At 40.7% G+C, this 20875-nt stretch overlaps 1 protein-coding gene across 1 annotated transcript in view; it reads left to right on the forward strand.

The window, feature by feature from the left end:
- Position 1: 1 nt before the first annotated feature.
- OSTF1 (osteoclast stimulating factor 1) overlaps positions 2 to 20875 on the forward strand; it is a 51443-nt gene continuing 30569 nt past the window's right edge. Inside the window, exon 1 of the mRNA XM_010952768.3 lies at positions 2 to 317. Within this exon, the coding sequence (XP_010951070.1) occupies positions 281 to 317 (37 nt within the window). The 5' untranslated portion in view covers positions 2 to 280. The remainder of the gene's footprint in view (positions 318 to 20875) is intronic.

The raw sequence follows: 20875 nt of genomic DNA on the forward strand, positions 1-20875 counted from the left end.
CCGGGGAGCCAATTAGGCTCGGCGAGGCGGCGGCCACTTCCTCGTCGGCCGGGCCGCGCGCTCGGGGCGGCTCTGTCGGCCGCGGGACGGGGCGGGGCTCTGCGCGGAGCGGCTCTGCCTGCCTCAGCTTGTCTCGCTGCCAAGGGTGGACGCAGGTCCTTGAAGGCGCACCACTGCAAAGCAGACAAAAAGAAACTTTGGGGCGTCCGGAGTGCCGGCTGGAGGGGCGTTCGGTTGGCTTTTCGTGCGTGGTCTTTAGGATCAGCCGTTCCAGGAAGAGATGTCGAAGCCGCCGCCACCCAAACCGGTCAAACCAGGTAAGGGAGGTGCTCGCCGGGTCCCCTGGCCGCCGCGGTGCCCTGCGCTCCCTCTGCCACTTGGCAGGGCAGACCAGGCACGTACCCGGCCCCGAGCCTGGCTTTCGAGATGCGACCCTCCAGGGTGAGAGTTGTTAGCTTTGTTGCGTTCGCTACAGGGGAAAGATTTTTTTTTGGACAGCAAGAAGATTTTCGAGGATTTTTAAAAATTTTATTTTTAAAAGGGAGTCACCCTCGGTTTTGCAGCATTGTCATTAGCTGCAACTTTCCAGTCAGTGGGATGGCTATGTCCTATTGAAGATTTCCTGGAAGACAGGGCCATTGATCTTCCTTTAAAAAATTAAATAAATGTCTTGAAAATTTTTTTTACCACTTCCTCTTTTTTTTTTTTTTCTCACTGTGTGTCACTGTCAAGTTTAAGTTCTTGACCGGCCAAAGCGAACGGGAAGTGCGCTGCTGGTAGGGTGGGGTGGGTGAGCGAGTCTCCTTTGGGACTTTTGAGAGGAGCAGCGTTAGAAATAAACCTCGAGAGCCTGGGAAAAGCATTTAGAAAACTGTACTCGAGCTCGTGACAAGAAGAATCTAGGCTGAGACAGAGTAATCCCAGCTATTACTACTCGGAAGTGTCACTTTATCATGCAATACCAGTCCTCTGACTCCGTTCCCCCCAGTGAATTCGGCAAGTTAAAATGGAGAGGGTGAGATTAAGTTCCTCAAAGCAGCTTTCTTGGTCGATAGTCCTTGTTCATTTTTTCTTATATTAGAATATTTTCTGGAGAAAATATGGAGAAAGGAGAATTTTAAAGGGACTGGCATATTCCAATTCAATACTGTAACAAACTCGTGCATTCATTTGGTAGATAATTACAGAAAACCTAGGAAAAGGAAGATAAATAGCTCTGATACACTCTTTTTTCCTTCCAATCTCGTGTAACTTCAGTATAACATAGGCTGAAATTTATACGTTTACATCGTATTTCAAAGTAGCATTGATTAGGAAGGAGTAGAGTTTCAGTGATTAATTTTTTTCTTGATTTTTCTAAACTTTAATCAAGCACTACGACTTTAATAATTATCTAGTTTTCTTTCTTTGCCATCCTGCAGTGGCAGTTTCAAGTCGTTTTATTTGAAAATTATGTACATGTTCACATATATGGCATAGTCATTCACTGAGGAGTTAAATTTTGGTGGGCTGGGTGTGAAGGAAGTTGTTGGGACTTTGCCTCTACCGTGAGCGAAGATGAGGCATGGCTAGAATTGGGCTCTTTGCTTCTTTAGATGTGGAATCTGATGAGGAATTTGCATTTTAAGTGCGTATGTAGGAGGTGGCAGTGTTCTAAACGCAGATGTAAATCAGGACCTCAAGTACCCAACAAAGCAGAGTTGTTCTTTGATAGTTGAACAAAATACTTTATTTTAAAGAAGGCCCCCAGAAGCGGTTCATGAGGTTTTTCATCTCTAGGCTTTGTGATATTTGTGCTGCAGCTGGAGGAACTTTGATGTGATGTCTATGTGTGTGTTTACATCAGGGCAGTTTAGGGACCATACTGTTATCACTTGGAAATACACTCTTAGGAACCATTTTTGTTGTCTGACCCTACTGCTTTCTCCTTCTCTTCAGGAATAAGAAAGCAAATGGTTGAAAATGACTGCTGATCAGACTCCACACTGATTTATAAATCAGACGCAAACTCAAAGTCACCCTAGAAATTGGTCTGTTAGTTTACTAATTTACAATGAGAAATATTACATTCAATCTGACTTGAACCTTTGTGTGGCTGGCTTAATTGAAAACAGAACTGTCCTATTATAGTACTGGCCCACATTTACTGTGTGCCAGGCACTGATCTAATCATTCTATGTATATTAACTCATTTACCTCTCACAACAATCCTGTGAGTTCAGTACCTTTATTGTTCCCATTGCACAGATGGGGAAATGAAGGCAAGGCATGGAAAAGCTAAATTTCTTGCCCAAGGTCAGCCGCTGAGTGGGGTGGAGTGGGCAGGATTAAAACACAGGTAGTGTGGCTCCAGAGTCTGGACTCTTAACCATAAGGTTATTGTGCCTTACATCACAGAATACCATTCACACACGTTGTCATGTGTATTTTAGAGCTGATTAACAGTAAGTGGAAAGGAAAGCACCCCTGGTTCTCAGTCAGACTTTCTTGTCACGAATACCCATAAAGATCATCCCCTGGTTGGCAGCAGCCAGGAGAGTGGTACTGAGCTTAACTTTCTTGTCGAGTAGGCAGGCGATATGGGTGGAAGTGTCTAAAGCCAGCTGGGAATTGTGGGATGAGGTGTATTTAATTTTTGGCTTCTTTTTTTTTTTTTTATATCCTGCCTCATCCCAAGTGCAAGTTTAAAAAAGATGAAGGAAGCAGGGGCATATAGAGAGGGAGAGAAGAATAATAAGAGGAAACCAGAGGGAAACTTAGCTTACAGACATGCATATCATAAGGTCCTGCAAAGTTTCTAAAGGAGGCCTGCAGATCTGGCTCTCTGCTTCAAGCAGAGGGAGAAAAGATCAATTACAAGATTCTCAGTGTTCATAAAATTAAAATGTACTACTTGCTTTGAGAAGTTATTTTAATGGTACTGAACTCTGAGATGAACTTCTCCCATGGGTTCTCTTAAACTGTTGCAGTGGACTGGACAGCTCTACAAGAAACACAAATGGGACATCATAATATGGTCCCTATGGCTTCCTGCAGCATAAGATCCAGGCAGAACAGCGGGGCTCGGTTCCATAGGCAGTGCCGAAAGGAGGGGGCCGAGGGGAGGGAGGACAGAGGACTTACCAGAAGATTTTAGTAACAGTGGACATTAAGCTATAATGTAGGCTAATGTATCTATTGGAATGATTGGTGTGTACTCAATAGGGGGACCATTTTGAAAGGAGAATTCTTTCGAAGTCCTGGTCAGATGCTGGCAGGAGAGCCCTGCCACTTCATTTCCTTTTTCACCTTCCTGAGGTTATACCAGGGTTTGGGTTAGTGACCAGATCCAAAATTCTTTCCCTAAACACTTCTTAATATATGCAGCTTATGTTTTAGGCCCAGTGTTAGACATTGGGGTTCCAAGGAACAACAGGAACAATGAAATAAGATCTCATCCTTGAAGATCTTGAGTTTAACGAGGGAGCTTTTTGTATCTACAGATAATATTGTACATTGTCCCATGTCTATAATTGGATGACTGACCTTATCCATTTCCTTTAAAAAAATCTTGTAATTAAAAATGGAAGTAATATTTTTGTTATAGAAAAATCTAGAAACTACGGTACTAAAAAACAAAATAATAAATAAACTAAAGATATAAAAAGCATCCCTGCCTATCATCTAGTGATAACTACTGTTTCCTCTCAAGTTTTTTTTTTCCCTTCAAATCCATTTTATTCAAAAAAGGAAATACAAATAATTATCCTCAGAACTGTGTCTCAGCTTCAGTTCTGAGTGTCTTGCTGCTGGTTGACATATGTTTACTGCAATCTATATAGTGTCGCCTACACTCTGCCTAAAAAATCATTTCTGTCACCTTTTGACCTCTCCTTCCTGGTTTTTTTTCTATAAGGCCACTTTTGGCCACTCCAGGTCTGTCATTGAAACGCTCCCCTCTGAGTGTTAGACATGCCACCATGGTACTCTGTCTGCTAAAAAGTGTCTTCAGCTCATTCCTTATGGGACCCTCCTTACCTTTTACTGAACCAGCCAGCCTCTCATTTGTACACATACGGCACTTTTGTTTTTTCCAGCCATCCTCCAAAGCCTCACAGTTCCATTAGGGTGGACCCTAGGCTTGTCAGAGTATAGACCACAACTCCTGTTTTCGCAAAGACTTTTTAAAAAGAGGCTTTATTCTGAGACTTATGTCAAGATGGGCCAAAGGATGTTGAATGAGATTTGGATGAGAATTCTCTCATTTTAAGCTTGATAACCCTTCTCTGCAGTTGGAAGCCTGATGCCTGACCTTGGCCAATTCTTTTAAATGGCTTATTGATTTTGGTGGTGGAAGTAAAGTGGCATAAATATTTCACTAGTCTTGGAAAAATAAATTCACGGGACTTTGAAGAAGCAAATGTCAGTGTTTTGGGTTCTTTTGTATATAAAGTAAAAATATCATAAAACTTCAAAGATGTCTTACATATGCTGCTTATGTAACACCGTTGAGAGGGAAAAGGTTTTCATCTAAAATGATTTGAGTAAATTTTTCCCCTCTGAATACATGAATTAGTTAAAGGTGAGATACGGAGTTGGCTTAAAATGTGCATGTGAATAGTTTTTCTTTATAAACTTGATGCTCTAGTAATACCTGATGGCAGAATAAAATCTGAGAAATATCTTGAAAACTCCAGTATGATGACAATGATGATAATAGTGATAGTTAACACTGATTTGGCCCTAAGTGTCAGGCCCTGTGCCAGGCACTTCGCCAGGCACTTCGTATGCTCTAACTTCCGTATGAAGTGAATCCTAATATCCCCACTTTATGGATGAAGTAGGACTTAGTGAGGTTAGATAAACTCCTTAAGGTCTCAAAGCTAGGAGGTGGTTGCTTTGACCTGGGAATGGAACAAAAGCCTTAACTGAAGTCTGTGTATTTTGGGCAGAGGAACCTGTGTGGATTCTGTTAGCTTGGACCAGCTTTACTTGGGCAGCCGTCTTCGTCTTCCACAGTTGTTGTGTTTGCATTTGCTCTGTATAGTTCCCCTCTTTAACTGGATCTGTATTAGACTATTAGATACTTTTTGAGAGTAATCTTTTATTTATTTGTAACTGCACAGGAACTGAACTTTGTATGCGTAACAGATACATAAAAGGTGTTGATAACGTAGTTTGTTTGAAAGAAGGTGGGGGAGGTTGCGGTTGGGCATATCTTGTAGCTTCATGTTAAATAGCAAAGTCTGGAGGCAGTGTCCATCAGCACTACTTCTGGAAAGAGGGGGCCCCCTCCCACTTGTGTTTTCAGCATTCCCGCAGCTTGACTTCCATGTGACTAATCTGGTGAGCTTTTCTGACATGCCTCTGTAAGGGAGGAAAAAACTTTTCCTCTACCCTCGTAGGTTTTATATCTAGGTACTGTGAATTAGCTGAATTCAAAACTGACCCAAAACCAGATTGACAGGAGGAAAAGACATACACATTTAGTTGACGTTTTTAATTTTATGTGTGTAAGGGCTCTACAGAAAAGAGTGAAAACCCAAAGATGTGGTTAGACTTGGAAGTTTACATATCCTTTTAACAAAGGGCAGTACATTGTGAAGAAGTGACTCAATTCAAGGAAAGGGGTGGGTTGGGCTTCTAGGGGGAGTGAATTTTGGGAAGATAGATACATGGAGAAACTAATGGAAACTAAGAGTTATTTTAGTGAGGTTTGCTTATGCAGACTCATCTCAGTGCCATCTCTGTCCCTGTGATCAGGGCTACTCTCCTCCTTCTTGTCTGGGGAACCTGCTGAGGGGAGGATACCTTCATGGGGGAATTTATGCCTTGCTTTTAGGCAGATGTAGGAAGGGCAAAGAACTCTTCCTGTGTCAGCTTTTTCTCCGTTGCCTTCAACTCAAAATAACCCTTATGCCAAAGTGGCATGTTTTCGTGTGACATTTTCTGATCCCCTTCACCTCCTACCTCATGTCCAGTGAAAACTATTGCCAAATTTGTCCTCACTTTTTTAATGGCCAGGGGAAACAAAATACACCAGCTCTCTCTATACCAGAAGATGCCAGTATAGAGGGAGCTTCCTGATTCTTTTGAAGAATTGCATGGTACTCTATTGAATTTCTTTAAGCAGACCCATATTCGTGTGCATTTAGGTTGTTCCCATTTGTTTGTTATAACAAATTGTGTAACAGCCTTGTCACTTACCTGTGTGAGTAAATCCACAGGACAGAGTCCTGGCAGGGGGATTGTTATGTCAGACATAGGTATGTGCATTGCAATTTCCATAGACATTTCCAAAATGCTCTCCAGAGAGGTTGTACCACTTTACCTCCCTGCCAAAAATGTGTGAGTGAGCATACCTTAAACAGAAAAATTACAATGCATGAGAGGAAATATCATCAAAGTGATCAGAGGGCTAGAAGTACAAGGCACAGAGCTGAAGGAAGCTCAGAGGGTGTCTCAGAAGAGGGGAAATTTAAGCAGAGTCTTGAGCGCTGAGTAAGAGTTTGGTGGGCAAAAAAGAGGGAAAAGTCATTTGACTTGGGCAGAGAAGTCAAGTAACTTGACATAGTGTTCTGTCCACATTTGCTTGACTGCACTGGGGCTGAACTTCCCTCACAGAAGCCAAGGAGATTTCCTGTACACACGTGGAGCTGTGAACCAGAGAAGTTTGTTCCAAATTAAAGAGAAAGCCACCGTTTGCCTAGGGCAGCAGATTGTGGGAAATAGTGTTGCTCCACACAGAATGCAAGCATTTGAATGTCCACTTGTCATCCATTTACTCTTGTGCTTATCTGTTTCTCGGGAGTGTTAACAAGAGCTGTGGGCAGTTAGTTTTCAGCCATGGGTTAAAGAGGGTCACATTTTCAACTCAAAGTCACTGGTGGCTGCTCAGGCCACCTCTTTTTTTAATTAATTCTGACTAGTCATTTCCCACTCCATGTTTGGGCATCAGTAGATTTTTTATTTTTTTTTAAACTTACAAGGGAAATCCCTCAACTTACTCTTGGGGTAGGAGTTTGGAAAGACTTCTGTATTTGTGCATTTTGATTAGTATTCCTTAGAATTTGATACATTGGTTTTATATTCTTGGGACCAAAGAGTGTACTCAGTGTGGTTTTTCCCTAGTCCAGTGCTCTGGTTTCCCAGGGAGCCTGAGGGCAATTTAAATTCAAATTAAGGAAGACCCTAGAGGATCTCTAGGCCAGGTTTATGCTCCGGCTAGAGTCTGCCTCCAGCCTTGTGGAGTGATCTGAAGGCAGCCCTAGGGAGTCTTTCTGGCATCCTCCCACTCCAGGGATTTTGCTAGATTCTGAGAAACTCATGGGTCCTATTTCAGCATTTTCTTGTCCAGGAGGAAAGACTTGAATCAACTCACTTATGTGAGACAAAGAAATGACTTCCACCTGGAGAGTATTCTGGAGGGGTGTTACCTTTTAGGAACTTCTTGATCCAACTCATGCTTGAGGGGAGGACCCCACCAAATTCCAGGTCTCTGAGCATGGGTGAGGGGGACTAGGGTGAAAGAATCCCCTCCAGATTCGGCACAGTGGCAGGTATCCCAGACCCCAGATTTGGAGTACTGCACAGGGTCTTATATCTCCTTGCTTGAAAACCAGACTCTAAGGACTGTCTCTGCAATGTTGCCTATCCAGGTTTACAGGGTTTTCTGGCTACTTTTGGGGCCTTTTGTTTTGATGAGTCAGTGCAGGTTGTCAACAGTAGCCCCGGGAGGACCTAAACTGAAGGTATTCTCATGGCTTTTTCAGGCAAGAAAACTGTCTGTGAAACATTTCAACAGACACACCCCCTCCAAAGTTTTGTTTCTGATTGGTATGCCAAACCTGAGATTGTTTTCAACCTTGTTTTTCTGTTGAGGGGTAAATCATTCTCTTTTATTCCTCTGCACTCGGGTTCTAAATCTGAGTCACCCAAGTGGCTGCCAACCACAACCTGGGCCTCTGCCGAGCTGAACCATGGAAGTAGGAGTCACTGCTTATGGTGACCGCCCACTTCCTCTTCCAGGGAGCCTGTCCCATCCACAGGGCTGCTTCTAGTTTGTGCCTAACTTCTTACTCTCGAGGACCAGTTCTGTGCCTAAATATTGGGTCTCTAAAAGGCCCCTAGGACTTGCCACTGGTAGGAGCTCTGTTCTCCCCATTTCCTCACTCTTGATTGGTATTGGGTCTCTCTGATGTTTTGACATCCAAGAGGCACTCCCTTGATGACTGGCACTGGGATATCTGCTGCTTGGTCTGCCCTGAGCCCTTGTCGTCAGCCTACTGTCCCCCTACTTGGACACATGCCCCAGGTTGTGTGGCCCCACAGCTAACATGCTTGTGTCTTTCCCATGCACCATGGCCCTGAGATTGGCCTGGATCTATGTCTACTTTTGGGTGTATTTCCCCTTGGGCGCCCTTCCTTCTTCAGACCTAACCTTTGGCAGGCCTGAAGGCCATAGCCAGTTGTTGTTGGAGCTCAGAGACCAGGACCACATGCCCAGAGAGCCTTACAATAGTATTTCGCTCAGGACTCTGCTGGTTTTCCTCTCTGACATCACCTAGAACTTGGTTTCCTCTTCTTTCAGTTCCACAGGCCTTGGAGGACAAACCCACTGCTTCACATCTGATCAACAGATTCACCTGCAGTATCAAACCAGTCATTGATTTATCAAAATCCCCCTCCCAAAGGTGCTTTCATTAAAAAATAAGAAAAGCTGAAAAGAAGATTCCTGAAAGGAATTCCTTTTTCAAATGAACTGCTCTTTGCTGATAGGAATTTAGGCATAAAGATGGGCTAATTAGGGTAGATATTCTAGGATCAAGCTGTGATTTGGAAGGGAGGGAGGCAGAATATAGTACTGGGAAATGAACATTAGCTTTGGGGTGAAGTTCTGGCCCCAGATTTTTTTTTTTTTTAATTAACTTGCTAGGTCACTTTGATAAATCAGTCCCTAGACCACTCAAGGCCTCATTTTTTTTTTATTTTATTCTAAATCTGATTCTAAATCTTTAAATATTTATTGCCTTAGACTGACTTTTCAAATAATTCCCCACATTTCTTCATGATTTCATCCTGTGTTTTTAATAGAGCCCTGGGGCATTTTTGGTAATGCCCTACCCATCTTCCCGTGACTCTCAACATTTGGGGCGTGAATGCAAACATAGAGAAATTAAATACTTTTTAAGTGCTGTTCATAAATCCAGATTTCTATGAGAGAGAGAGAGGAAAGGATAGGAAATGGGTTAGGATGGGGACATAGTATATTCTTTTTTTAGTTCTTTTTAAAATTTTTAAATTTTTTTTTAGTGTATTCTTAATTAGGTCTAATCTGATTTCACTTAGGCTCTGGTTATATAGGGCAGCGGGGTTTTGGTTTTGTTTGTTTATTTTTTTGCTGTTGCCTAGAGGAAGAGAACATTGGGGTGGCTCTGCAGAAATGAGACTGGGGTCTACATGCAGGGATTCCAATGAGACCCTTGCAAAATATGTCCATTCATGAATGGCCATTGAGACACTGAGAATATTTGTGTTTGGGATATATATAAGATTAATTATAACTCAATAATATCAACTCTGTAGATTTGAGATCTGAGAATGTATCTTTGGCTAGGTTTTAGAAATTAATTCCTTGTGTAAAATATTGTTCAGAGTCCCCCTTTCACTCATCTTGTTTTTCCTGTCTTTTTTGAAGGTGACAGTTTTAAGCCATGAATTTAAGTTCACACCTTGCTGTGTAGAAATTTTTACATTTCATTCCGGGAAGGAGGGTTTTCCAATACTTCTCTCTAAAAGAGGATTGATGAGTCTTCCTCTAAGAGAGTGGCTCTCAGTCCACCCATCACTTTGTCAGTTACGTAGATACCACACAAGAAACCAATTTTTTAAAGAAAAAAGCATTTACATACCTATAGGGATTCTGATATAAGGACAATTTTAAGAACATGGAATTGTACTGATGGGAATATGTTTTATTGCTATAACTTTAGAACTCACACAAAAAATTTGGTTCATAGTTAAAAATTATTAGAATGCTTTTGAGTGTTAATTTTCCACTAAACATCTTTAAGACCATAGATAAAGAACTGCAGTTTTTTAGGACAGATGACAAGAAGGTGGGGTACCTCTGCATCTGCACAGTGGGTGCTGAAGGAGGGTGAATTCCTAGTAATTATTATGAAAGCCTGCAATTTGGATGACCACTACGTGTTGGTGGAAAGCCACTGCCCTGGAGAGCGCCGAGTTTTCCTTCTTCTGTCCCTGTGGGCAGAGCCCTTATTTTCACTGTCAGCCCATCCACATTGTACAGCAAACAGTTCTGCTGGCTCGAGGGAGGGGACCAAGGGTATTCCTAGAAGTTTAAGAACAAATTCCAATGTCTCAATACTTTGCCTCCCTCTCCTCCACCCATGACCCCATGCTCATAAAAAAGATGAATGATCTTCTGGGCATCCATTAATGAAAAGAGTTGAGAAAACCTCCATGAGCAACTTGCAACCTTGCAACGATGCCTTGGGCCTTATAGTGGCTGAAGTTAGTCACTGAAATAAGTGTATAACCCTCAAGGAAGATGTCACTGCTCCTGCTCAAGGCCTTGAGTGGAAGGGAGATTTTCCTAAGAATGGTCCTTTACTACCCTATTTTAGTTATAACCCCAGAAAACCACAGTTTTTCATTTGTCTCACTTTGTCCTTCTCTAGGGGAAATCCTAAGGACCTTGTTCTTGCCTCCTCTTCCTCCTCTCAGCATCTGATCTGCTTTGGGAAAATACCTGAACGTTTCTCTGGGTCAAGATTCTCCCCTGACCTTTTCCAGGAGTCACTTGGACTCTCTGGGTCTTTCCAGACCCTCTAGGCTTCTCGTAGCCCCTCCTTTCCGTAAACAATCTTGACTTTCAGATCCCGGTGAGTTGGGTGGAGAAACTCATCACCTGGGGCATCCCCTTGCCTGGACTGAGCCCTCAATGAGATGCCAGATCTGGCCCAGGGAAGGCCGGGGGATGTAGCTCCCACCATTTCCAGGACCACCAGGCAAGGCTTACCATTTTCATGACAGGAACATGACCGTTAGGAACACTCGACAAACCTTTTAAAGGGGCATTGTTGTGTGACTTGAGAAAGATCCAGTTAGGGCAACAATTTCCAGTTTAAAGGCTGTTGTCTAGTGAGTAGAGGGTTTGGAAGAAATGAATATGTTAGACATCTTGTTGGTTTCCTATAGATGGCCTCTCTGGGCTCCCTTTCCTGTTTTGGGTTCTGTTATAATTTTGGATTCGAACTTTTTTGGAGTCTTTCGTATGTGCTGGAGAAGAAAATTTGAATTCTTCTCTCTGAACTGAGAGGGGTTCAGTTTCAAGATTATTGCTTATTCTTTGCTCTCTACTTTTTCCTATTGTGTTTGATAATATTTTTCATACATCCAGAGTTTGTATTATTATACAGGAGTTCTAGTATTAACTAGAAATAGCAAAATGCCCTCAGGTACAGATTTTGCACCTATGTGTTCATTGGGTAAGCATCAAGTGAGTACTTTGCTTAAGCTCTGTTCTATGTCTCTAGAGATTCTCTTTTCCTTTTTTTAGGTATTATGTATATCTTTGACCTGACATCAGTTTTTAAAGGAGTTATGCTTTAAATAAAGTAGATATTTTTTATCATCATGTTGTGTTGCTACCATGTTCCTTTTTTTGTTTGTTTTTATTAGCACATGTCTTTATAGAGGGCTAAGACCATTTTTTGTTGTCGTTGCAAATTTTTATTTCCTATGTACAATTGTAATTTTCCTAAGAGTTGGGCATTCCTGAAGTCTAAAATTTAGGCTTGTCCATTTATTATTTGCTCAAATTAAAAAAAACCTCTTGAAATAAAATAATTTCCAAAGCCATCTTTAATGTATTCTGAGAGCATTTTATCATCGCAAGAGTACCAGATACCTAAATCTGAAAATTTCCCATTTGGTCTCTAAACACTGGTTATACACACTCAAAGTAAAGATAAGTATTTTTGGTGAAACTTTTATTAGTTTTTTGAGAATATGTATTAGTGTGTGTGTGTGTGTGTGTGTGTGTGTGTGTGTGTGTGTGTGTGTGTGTGTGTGTTTTCTCCTGGCTCCTGATACATGAAATATTTCTTAATGAGAGTCTCAGGAAAATTTGAGAACCCTCTAGCCTGTCTGTGCTCCTGTCCCCAGCCTAATCTCTTACCACTTCTGCTGGGCTTCAGGCACGTTGATCTACATGACATTCCTAGACCACCCTCCACCCTTCCTGGCCTCTAGCCCCTCTGTGTAAATACTGCTCTGTATTCTGGGCCTACCTCCCCTGCCACCTGCCCCTCTTTACATCCGTAACTCCTGTTATCTTTCCAAAAAGTAGGCACCACCTGCCAACAGTCTGCACTGACCCAAGAATCTACCCACTGTCTATGTTACTTACATGTTCCCTGAATTCTCACTTTTGTGAGCATGCTTGACATTATAGTTGCTTATCTCTCCACCAATTTTTTTTTTTGGTAGTGAAATCAGAGGGACAAAGAAGACAAAAGAAAACTAATTAAAAAATACTCTGCTAATAAATAAAGCACATATAACTTTTAGGTTGTCCCTTAGTAGGGCATTAAAAGAGACCACGTTTTCTTGGTTATGTATGGAATTTGTATTCTTTGTAGACAATTAAGAAAATAAAGAGGAAAATAAACATGACTCATAGTTCTACCACCCAGAGATAACTGTTAACATTGTGATGTTGTTTCCTCCTGGTTTTTCTTCTATGCATGTCTTTGTTTTACATGGCTGATTGTAATATTATATTTACATCACAACAATAAAACGTAAGCACATCTCCAAAAAGCTAATTTTAAAAGGTCATGATAAATTCTTTTTTACTATTACTGTGGTAACCTGTATTCCAACATATGTATGAATTTACATGTTCATGCATTTCTGTTTTCTCCCCTATAATTCTATACTCATTGTTGTAATGGACTGGATGTTTATGCTCCCCCCTAGATTTATATATTAAAGTCCAAACCCCCCATGTGATGGAGACGGGGCCTTGGGGAAGTAACCGGGGTTAGATTGCGTCATGAGGGTGGGGCCCACATGATGAGGTTAGCGGTTTTGTAAGATGAAGGAGAAAGATCTCTCTGAGCACGTGCCTGGGAAAGGCCACGTGAGCACAGTGAGAAGACGGCCGCCTGCACGCCGCCGGGACGAGAGTTCTCCCCAGAAACCAAAGCGACCAGCACCTTGATCCCGGTCTTCCTCGTCTCTAGAGCTGTGAGAGTAAACGTCTGTTGTGTGAGCACCCAGTCTGCAGTATTTTGTTGAGGCAGCCTGAGTTGACTGAAGGTAATGGCTACAGGTTTCACAAATGACAACTTAAGAATCTCACTAGATTCTTTAATATCCTCTGAGGGATGTAATAGTAGATGTTATGCTTCGTTTGCCTCACAGAAGCATTTCAATTCTCTGCTGGGGTATTCTAAATGATAAATTCTCTAGTACAGGAATAGGTATTTTAAAAAAAAATTTTTTTTAGGAATAGAGTTTTGATAAGGCTGTCTTGCCAGGGAAGATGAAAACACAAGGAATAAGCCCCCAGATAAGGTAAAAATGGATAGTAATTTATAATAGCTAACACTTACGGACAGCGCCTCAGAACTGCACTCAGTACTTTACCTACACTGATTGGTTCAGTCTCATTTAATCCCAGCGTGCCAGTGGTAAAAGCTCAGATCTTTCTGAGCCCCATCCAGAGTGTTCAGACCATGAGCCCTGGGGCCAGACGGCCTGGGTTTAAACCCCCATCTCTGCTGCTTCTAGCTGTGTTGACCTGGACCAGTTACCCCTCTGACGTCAGTTTCCTCAGCGTTCAGAAGGTATTTATGTCCCAGGACTGTTTTGAGGACTGAAAGAATTGCTGCAAGTCAGCACTCTGCATGGTGTCTGGTACAAGTGAGGGTCCCGTAAATACGAGCTTAGACGGGTCATTGCGTCTTGAAGTAGAGGTTTTCGTATTAGGGACTTCTCTATCTCATTTTCTATCTCAATCTTGGGTATATGGACTCATTTGCAAACCAATCATTTCCCATAGGACCAGGCTGAGCCCCAGACTGCTGGCGGGGTCAGCGAGAGGCAGACCCACAGCTCCTCCTGCGACATGATGCTCCTTTGGTCTGACTTGTCCTTTCCAGGAAAAGGGGGACCATAGCATAGACGTCTGCAGACCTTTTCTGTAAAGGTGCAGATAGTAAATGTTTTAGGCTCTGTGGGCCACAGATGGTCTCTGTTAGAACCACTCACCTCTGCCATTGTCGTGGGAAAGCAGCCATAGACAGCATGGAGATTGCGGCTCCGTTCCAGGAAAACTTTATTTATCGGCACTGCAATTTGAATTTCAGATAATTTTCATATGTCATGAAATATTTTTTCGTTCCTCCCTCCCTCCAACCATGTAAAAACATAAAGCCATTCTTAATTCTTAGCTCATGGGTTGTACAAAAACAGGCACAGTTCTCACGAGTCAGCCCTCAGAGGCATCTTGCCTTTTGCAGAAGGTGCCGTGGCCAATGTAGGCTTTTTTTTTCTTTAAATTCCAAGGACTGAAATAAAGAGTTTTCTTCCATTCTTCCCCGCGGTCTCCTCTAACTGACATTGGAAGAAAGGTGTCTTGAGATGAAGAGTTTTAGGGGCCTTTCCTCTTTTCTCTCATTTTCAACCAGTCAAGATGCAGTTGGCAATGAGCTTGTCCTTTGAAATTTTGAACCCCACTCCTAGGGACTTCTATGTTATACTGCAGAGAAGAAATAAAAATAACCAGCAGTTATGGCCCCTCAAGATGTGAAAGGAACCAAGTTTGCTGAAAGGCACTGAAAAATATAAGCAAAAGAAAAAGTGGATAAGAAAGGCACACTGTTAATAAACAGAACCCTCTTGTCAGAACACACACTGGCTACTGTTTTTAACGAGTCTGCCATTCCTGCAGCTGAAATCAAGACACGTTTCAAATTCTTTAGGTTTTTTTTTTTTTTTCTTTTTTGGATTGCATAAGGGGCAGCAGGAAAGAAAGAGGTGGTGTGGAGTAAGGAGAGATGAAAATATTATGTTCATCGTCTTTTTTATTATATCCTTTAAAGGTATGGAATTCATTGGATTTGATTTAATTCTTTCAAGAATCTAAGTAGAGGGAAGAAACTTAGTCTTTACACTGAAACTCTCGCACATTGCTGCACTCACATGATGATTTTCTTTGCAAGAAAATGTGTTTTTTTTTTTTTTTTTCAAGAACCATGGGCTTTTGTGGACTGACATGAATAGAGATCTTCACCAAGAAGCCTGTTCTGAGCTGACCATCTCATTTATGGGTGCTGGAATCCACAAAGCCCAGGAGCCCTGCATTGGCCCAAAGGAGCACAGCTGTTTCCTTTCACCCCAGCAGTGGAAATGATGGCCTTGACTTTTGAATACCATCACATAGACTCTTTCTGTTTTGTTTTTGAGCGGAAAACATCCTGTTTCATCATGCACGTTTAATAGCGTAATTTAAATACGCCTCGTAGAAATAACATTCATACTTTAATTTACACTGAGACACACGTTTTCATACCCACAGGTTACAAATTGAGAAGATTAATATTCCCTGCATTCTCCTAGAAAAATGTGAGAAATATCTATAGTAAATTCTTATTTTTCTGTAATTTTCCCTTGTTCTAATAATTCTCTTCCTCATCTTTCTTTTTGATTGGTTATGATTATCTAAAAGTGGTTGTAATATCTGCTTTTGCAGGTGACGGGAGAATATTGTTTTTATATACTAGCTGAATTTTGAATTCATAGAGGAACTATTACCCATTCTTTAGTCTTGTAGCAAATCTCTGATTTGATCAGATGGTCTAGTGCAGTGGCTTTCAAACTTTTTTTTGACCTTGACCTCCAATAAGATTACATATATAATACATATATATATATAAAACTTAATGATCTAATACATACAAAAATACACGGGCACACACGAACATAGGAGTACACAGAAATTTACCTTCGCCTCAAATTTCTTCCAAAATCTACCATTCAGCTTTGGATGATTGACCAAAAAATGGAATGCCTACTTCAGTATCGTTTCCGGCACAGTAAGACTTGTACTTTGAGCGAGGGTCGTAGATTGCATGGGTATACCTCATGCCATGCCAGTGATGCAAACAAGGCATGCTATTTGGATTTATTGTTCTCTTAATATTCACTTTGAAAGATAGGTACATACTCTAAATGTAACTTATTCCAAATGTCCTCTTTGTGCTTTATGTATGAAAATTCTCTCAGTCAACTGGAAGTATAAATGTATATTTTTTATTGGAGAATAAAACATTGCAATAGTTAATGATGATTGTGAGGTTGTTAATTTTATTTGTCCAAAAGACAAAGATATATAAATATGTTTTTTATTTTATTTTTTATTTAATTTATTATTTTATTTTTATGTATTTATATAAATAGTAAAATATATATATATTTATATAATAGTAAATATATATATATAAAATAGTAAAAAAATAGTAAAAAATAGGTGTAGATTGACAATTAATGTTGAGAGAATATGATCTTTAATAATATTGGGAAAACCATTATCTCCTTTTTTGGGGTTGCTTTCAGTGAAATTGCATAACCAGAATTAAACAAATTTTCAAGCCTAGGAGATGAAGAGGAGGTAAGTTTTGACTTCAGTCAGTTTCTATTAGGGAGGAAAGAAAGCTCAACGATTTGGTGGAAAAATCACCACAGGCAACAGCCACGCTGGCTGAACTAGCACCGTAATATCCTTTTACGTGCACCTCATTTTGGAGAGAATATTTGTTTAATTTTGCAGAAGTGTCATCAGGCTGCAGTTGACGGTGCCGAGGAATTATGGTTCCTGCCCGTTTATATCAAACTTCAAAAATGGGTCTACCAGAATTTTGAATAATAAAATTGTAATCATAATTAAATTTTGAGTGAAATTTCAGATAGATTGTTGTTTCCCAGTAGTTCATTCTGTAAAAGTATCATTTGGCTTTGGCAAGTGTTGATTTTAATATTTGGCCACTTGGCATTATGCCAAAATATATATTTGGTAAATTTCTAAAATAAACACCCATTTCCCCATCCATCTGTCCAGTCCCAATGCAGCAAAAATTTCATAATACCATAATTATTTCTGTTACATACAGTATACTCTGGTCTTTTCTGTTTTATTTCATATTTTTAAAAGCCACTAAATTAGTTTTACCATCTACTAATATGTCATGATCTACAGTTTTAAAATGTTGAGATTCACTGTACTCTGGGGATGGCGACACTGTCTGGGAGGGGTCATTTTTGTATGCAATATTTTAGTCCCACCAAAGATGCAAGGAATGTTTTCTAGTTATGTTCCTTCTCCAGAAATGCATTTAAGATCTCAAACACACGTTAAGACTTGTAAAAGATGGATTAATGCTACTGCCAAGTCATTTTCTATAGTGGTTGTACCACTTTACATGCCCACTGGCAGTGTCTGAGAATTCCAGTTGTTCCCTATCCTTCTTAACTCTTAGGGCTGTCAGTACTTTTAGCTTCTACTATCATAGTGGGTATGTAGTAGTTATCATAGCCACTTTAAATGAAATCCGTCTAAAATATCTCATGCCTCCCAACTTTTTAAAGCAGAATGTAAATGAAATAGTCGCTCTGTTACAGATGACTAAGTTCTGTTATTTTGAGAAGTCATTCCTGTTGCTGTTTATGGCATATCTGTCCATTGCAGTGAGCAGTCCCCTCTTAATGCTGTCATAGGGGCTCACTCTAGAAGCTCCTCCTCCACTCCTTCACCAACAGAGAATAAAGTAGATTAGAAACTTTGTGTTCCAATTTGTAAGCACACATCCTTCTAAGTGCTACTTCAGGGCCTTAGCAGTACACCAATACCTATACTCTTTGCAAACCTCAGAAACAGCAAATTCTCTTACCCTTTGCCTGTTCATGACCCTGTCCCAGATCTCCGTCCACTCTACCAGCCTCCACCGTTATGAACAAGGATTAGCTTATTGAAGTCCTGGGTCAGCCTAATTCCAGAGGAAAATCGAGTTTGGCTGATGACTAGTGGAGACAGCCCCTTCACTGCAGGGGCTGGATGGGGTTGCAAAGAAAAGGGAAGGGCATGCCTGGCAAGGTGAGGAGCCAGCTTCTGCTGGCATAATGGGATCTGCTTATCTTGCTTATGTCAGGAGGCCAGCCATGTAAAGCATCAGACAAAAGATTGGGCCTGTTTCCAGTCTTAATTCAGGGTGATTTCAGGTTTCATGCCGTCACTTTCTCCCTTTGTTGAATGTAACCAGACTTCCATGAGAAAATGATCAGGATAAAGGGTGTCTGGAGAAGGCATCTAATCTAGCCTCTCTGCGTATTCAAGAACCTGACTATTTTACCTTTGTGAGTCTGTCTTCATTAAATATGTTTGGCATGGATCAGTATCTGTTCTTGGTAATTTGTTAAGATGTTTATTACACTTTTTTAAGACATCAGCAGGGATAATACTACAGAAACAGAATGCCCTGATTTGTCCCTTCAGTACTCTGGGTTAACCTGTACACCAGTAGACCATTGCACGAAGTTTCATTAAATATGATGTAAAAATGATCAGTGGACTAAGTGTTATTAATTACTGTTCTCCTGAGAGACTACATCCAGGGTTGGTAAACTGTAATCATGAAAGTCATCCGTTTTTCCTCCTTACGCTGTTCTTCCATATCCTCTGCTGTTTCTTTGCGTACTTTCATTTCTACTTGACTCAGGCTTGAGAATGGAATAAATTAAAGCCCAGAACTTTTAGAATATATGGATTAAAGGGGACCCACAGAGGGCCAAGGTCCCAACATTAATGGATACGTAGGATCATGTTTGTGAAAGTGTCTTCTACAGCATTATGCAGAGAGAATGTTCCCTGTTTAGTATAAATCAAAATGCAAATACTCTCCAGCTTCCTTTTCATTTGTGAGCATTTCAAGTCAGACAGTCACAAAAGACGCAGTTACAAAAATCAGCAGTTTAGTCACACTTCCAAGTATTTTTTTTTCCAGGTTCTTTAATTTATACTGAATTTTTTCTAAACTCATTAAGTTAACATTGGATCTTGTTTCCAAAATTAGCCATCACTCATCACATCACTGCCCTTCCCTCAAAGGAGCAAGAAAGTTCTGTCCTTATTGATTTTGGTCATGAGGGGACTGCTTCCTTGTGTAACTTCTGTTTGGAAAGTTTGAAGTAATCAAATAGCTGATCTCCCCTCTTAGACAGACAGGTCAGCAGAAAATATTTCTCCTGGCAGCTCCTCCTTCCGTGTAGTGTTTCCTTTCTTAGGCCTAAGAGGGTAGGGTAAAAACAAACTCCAAACAAAGAAGAGTTTTCACTTTTGCTTCTAGAAGTGGCACTGGAATTCGGGTCACAAAAATAATATTTTCTTGCAGATACAGTAAGTAACGGGATTTGAGCTGCTCTCCCATATTAGGATGTTTAGAAGAAAGAATGATTCCCACCCCTCCATGCCCCCAGTGAAAGTATTTTTATTGTTTTCACTGATAATAAAAGGAATGCATGCTCAGTGTGAGGAATTTCAACAGTACATGAAAAGTAGAATGTGAAGGTTCCCATAATTGGTGTTTTCCCTCAGAGTGTGTGTATGCTGTCAACGTAAAATGGATGGTGCTTGGTGTACTGTTTTATAACATCCTTTTTTTCCACTGAATATTTTGCAGGCTTTTTGCTATATCAGTGTCTGCAGGTCTGTCTGCAGCCTTTTTTTTTTTTTTAAATGATTCTGCCATACAGATGAATCAGGGTTGATTTGCACAGTCCTCTCTTAATTGCGTCATTTCCCATTTTCTGATGTTCTAAACCTGCGTTGTTTAATATGCTAGCCACCAGCCACCTGTGGCAATTTAACTTAATTCATGTTAAATTATGTTTAAAAATCAGTTCCTCAATCACACTAGCCATATCTCAAGTGCTCAGTATTTATATGTAAGCAGCACAGATATAGAACTTTTCTATCTTTGGACAGTACCGGTCTCAACTACTGGTTTTCAGATCTTTTTTTTTGAGAGCACGTTTCCATTCCTTTATTCATCCATTCTTCATTCATTCTATAAATAATCATTAAGTGACTCCGATGTGCCAGGCACTGTGCTAGGTATTTGGATTATTCATAAAACACCTGCCCTCATAACACTTACCGTTCTGTCAGCAAAAGGCTTTGAGTACTCCCAATAAATGTCTTTATAAGTCATATATGTATTCTATTGTGCTGTTATATTTTAAAACGTGTTAAAATAGGACTGAAAAAGAATGTGATAAAAATGTAAATAACTTCTGAAATAGTCTTCTCGTTTCCCAGCTTGGGGGCCGCTGTCCTGGATGATGCTCTTAAGCTAGGGAGTCATCTCTGAAGGTTCTTCCAGTGCTGAAACTGAACTGTTACCACATTCTAAATAGGAAGTTCTTCTATTTTAACATCTGTTGGTTTTTTCCTACACTACTTGATTTTGTCCTTTTACTTATATGTTTATTTAGCAAGCATTTATTAAGTTCCTACTATATGCCAAGTAGGTGCCGGGAGATTGAACAAGTCAGGGTTCCTGCCCTCCGATGAGGCAGGCCAGCCAATTAGTTATTCTGGTACTGGGTATTCTGGAAGTGCCACACAGGGACTTACAGCAGAAAAGCAGAATGGAGGACAGCGCTCATGAACGGGACCTCGTTGTTGGATGGTTATTGCACTCTGTTTTGAAACTTCATGGAATCACAGATTTCTCCAGCAGGCGCCATTTTTCTTCCTAGTATTTTCTTTTTTTTGGAGAAAATGTAAAATCTTAAGCCATTGATTTAG

Source organism: Camelus bactrianus, chromosome 4 (genome assembly GCF_048773025.1).
Source record: "Camelus bactrianus isolate YW-2024 breed Bactrian camel chromosome 4, ASM4877302v1, whole genome shotgun sequence".
NCBI lineage: Eukaryota > Metazoa > Chordata > Mammalia > Artiodactyla > Camelidae > Camelus > Camelus bactrianus.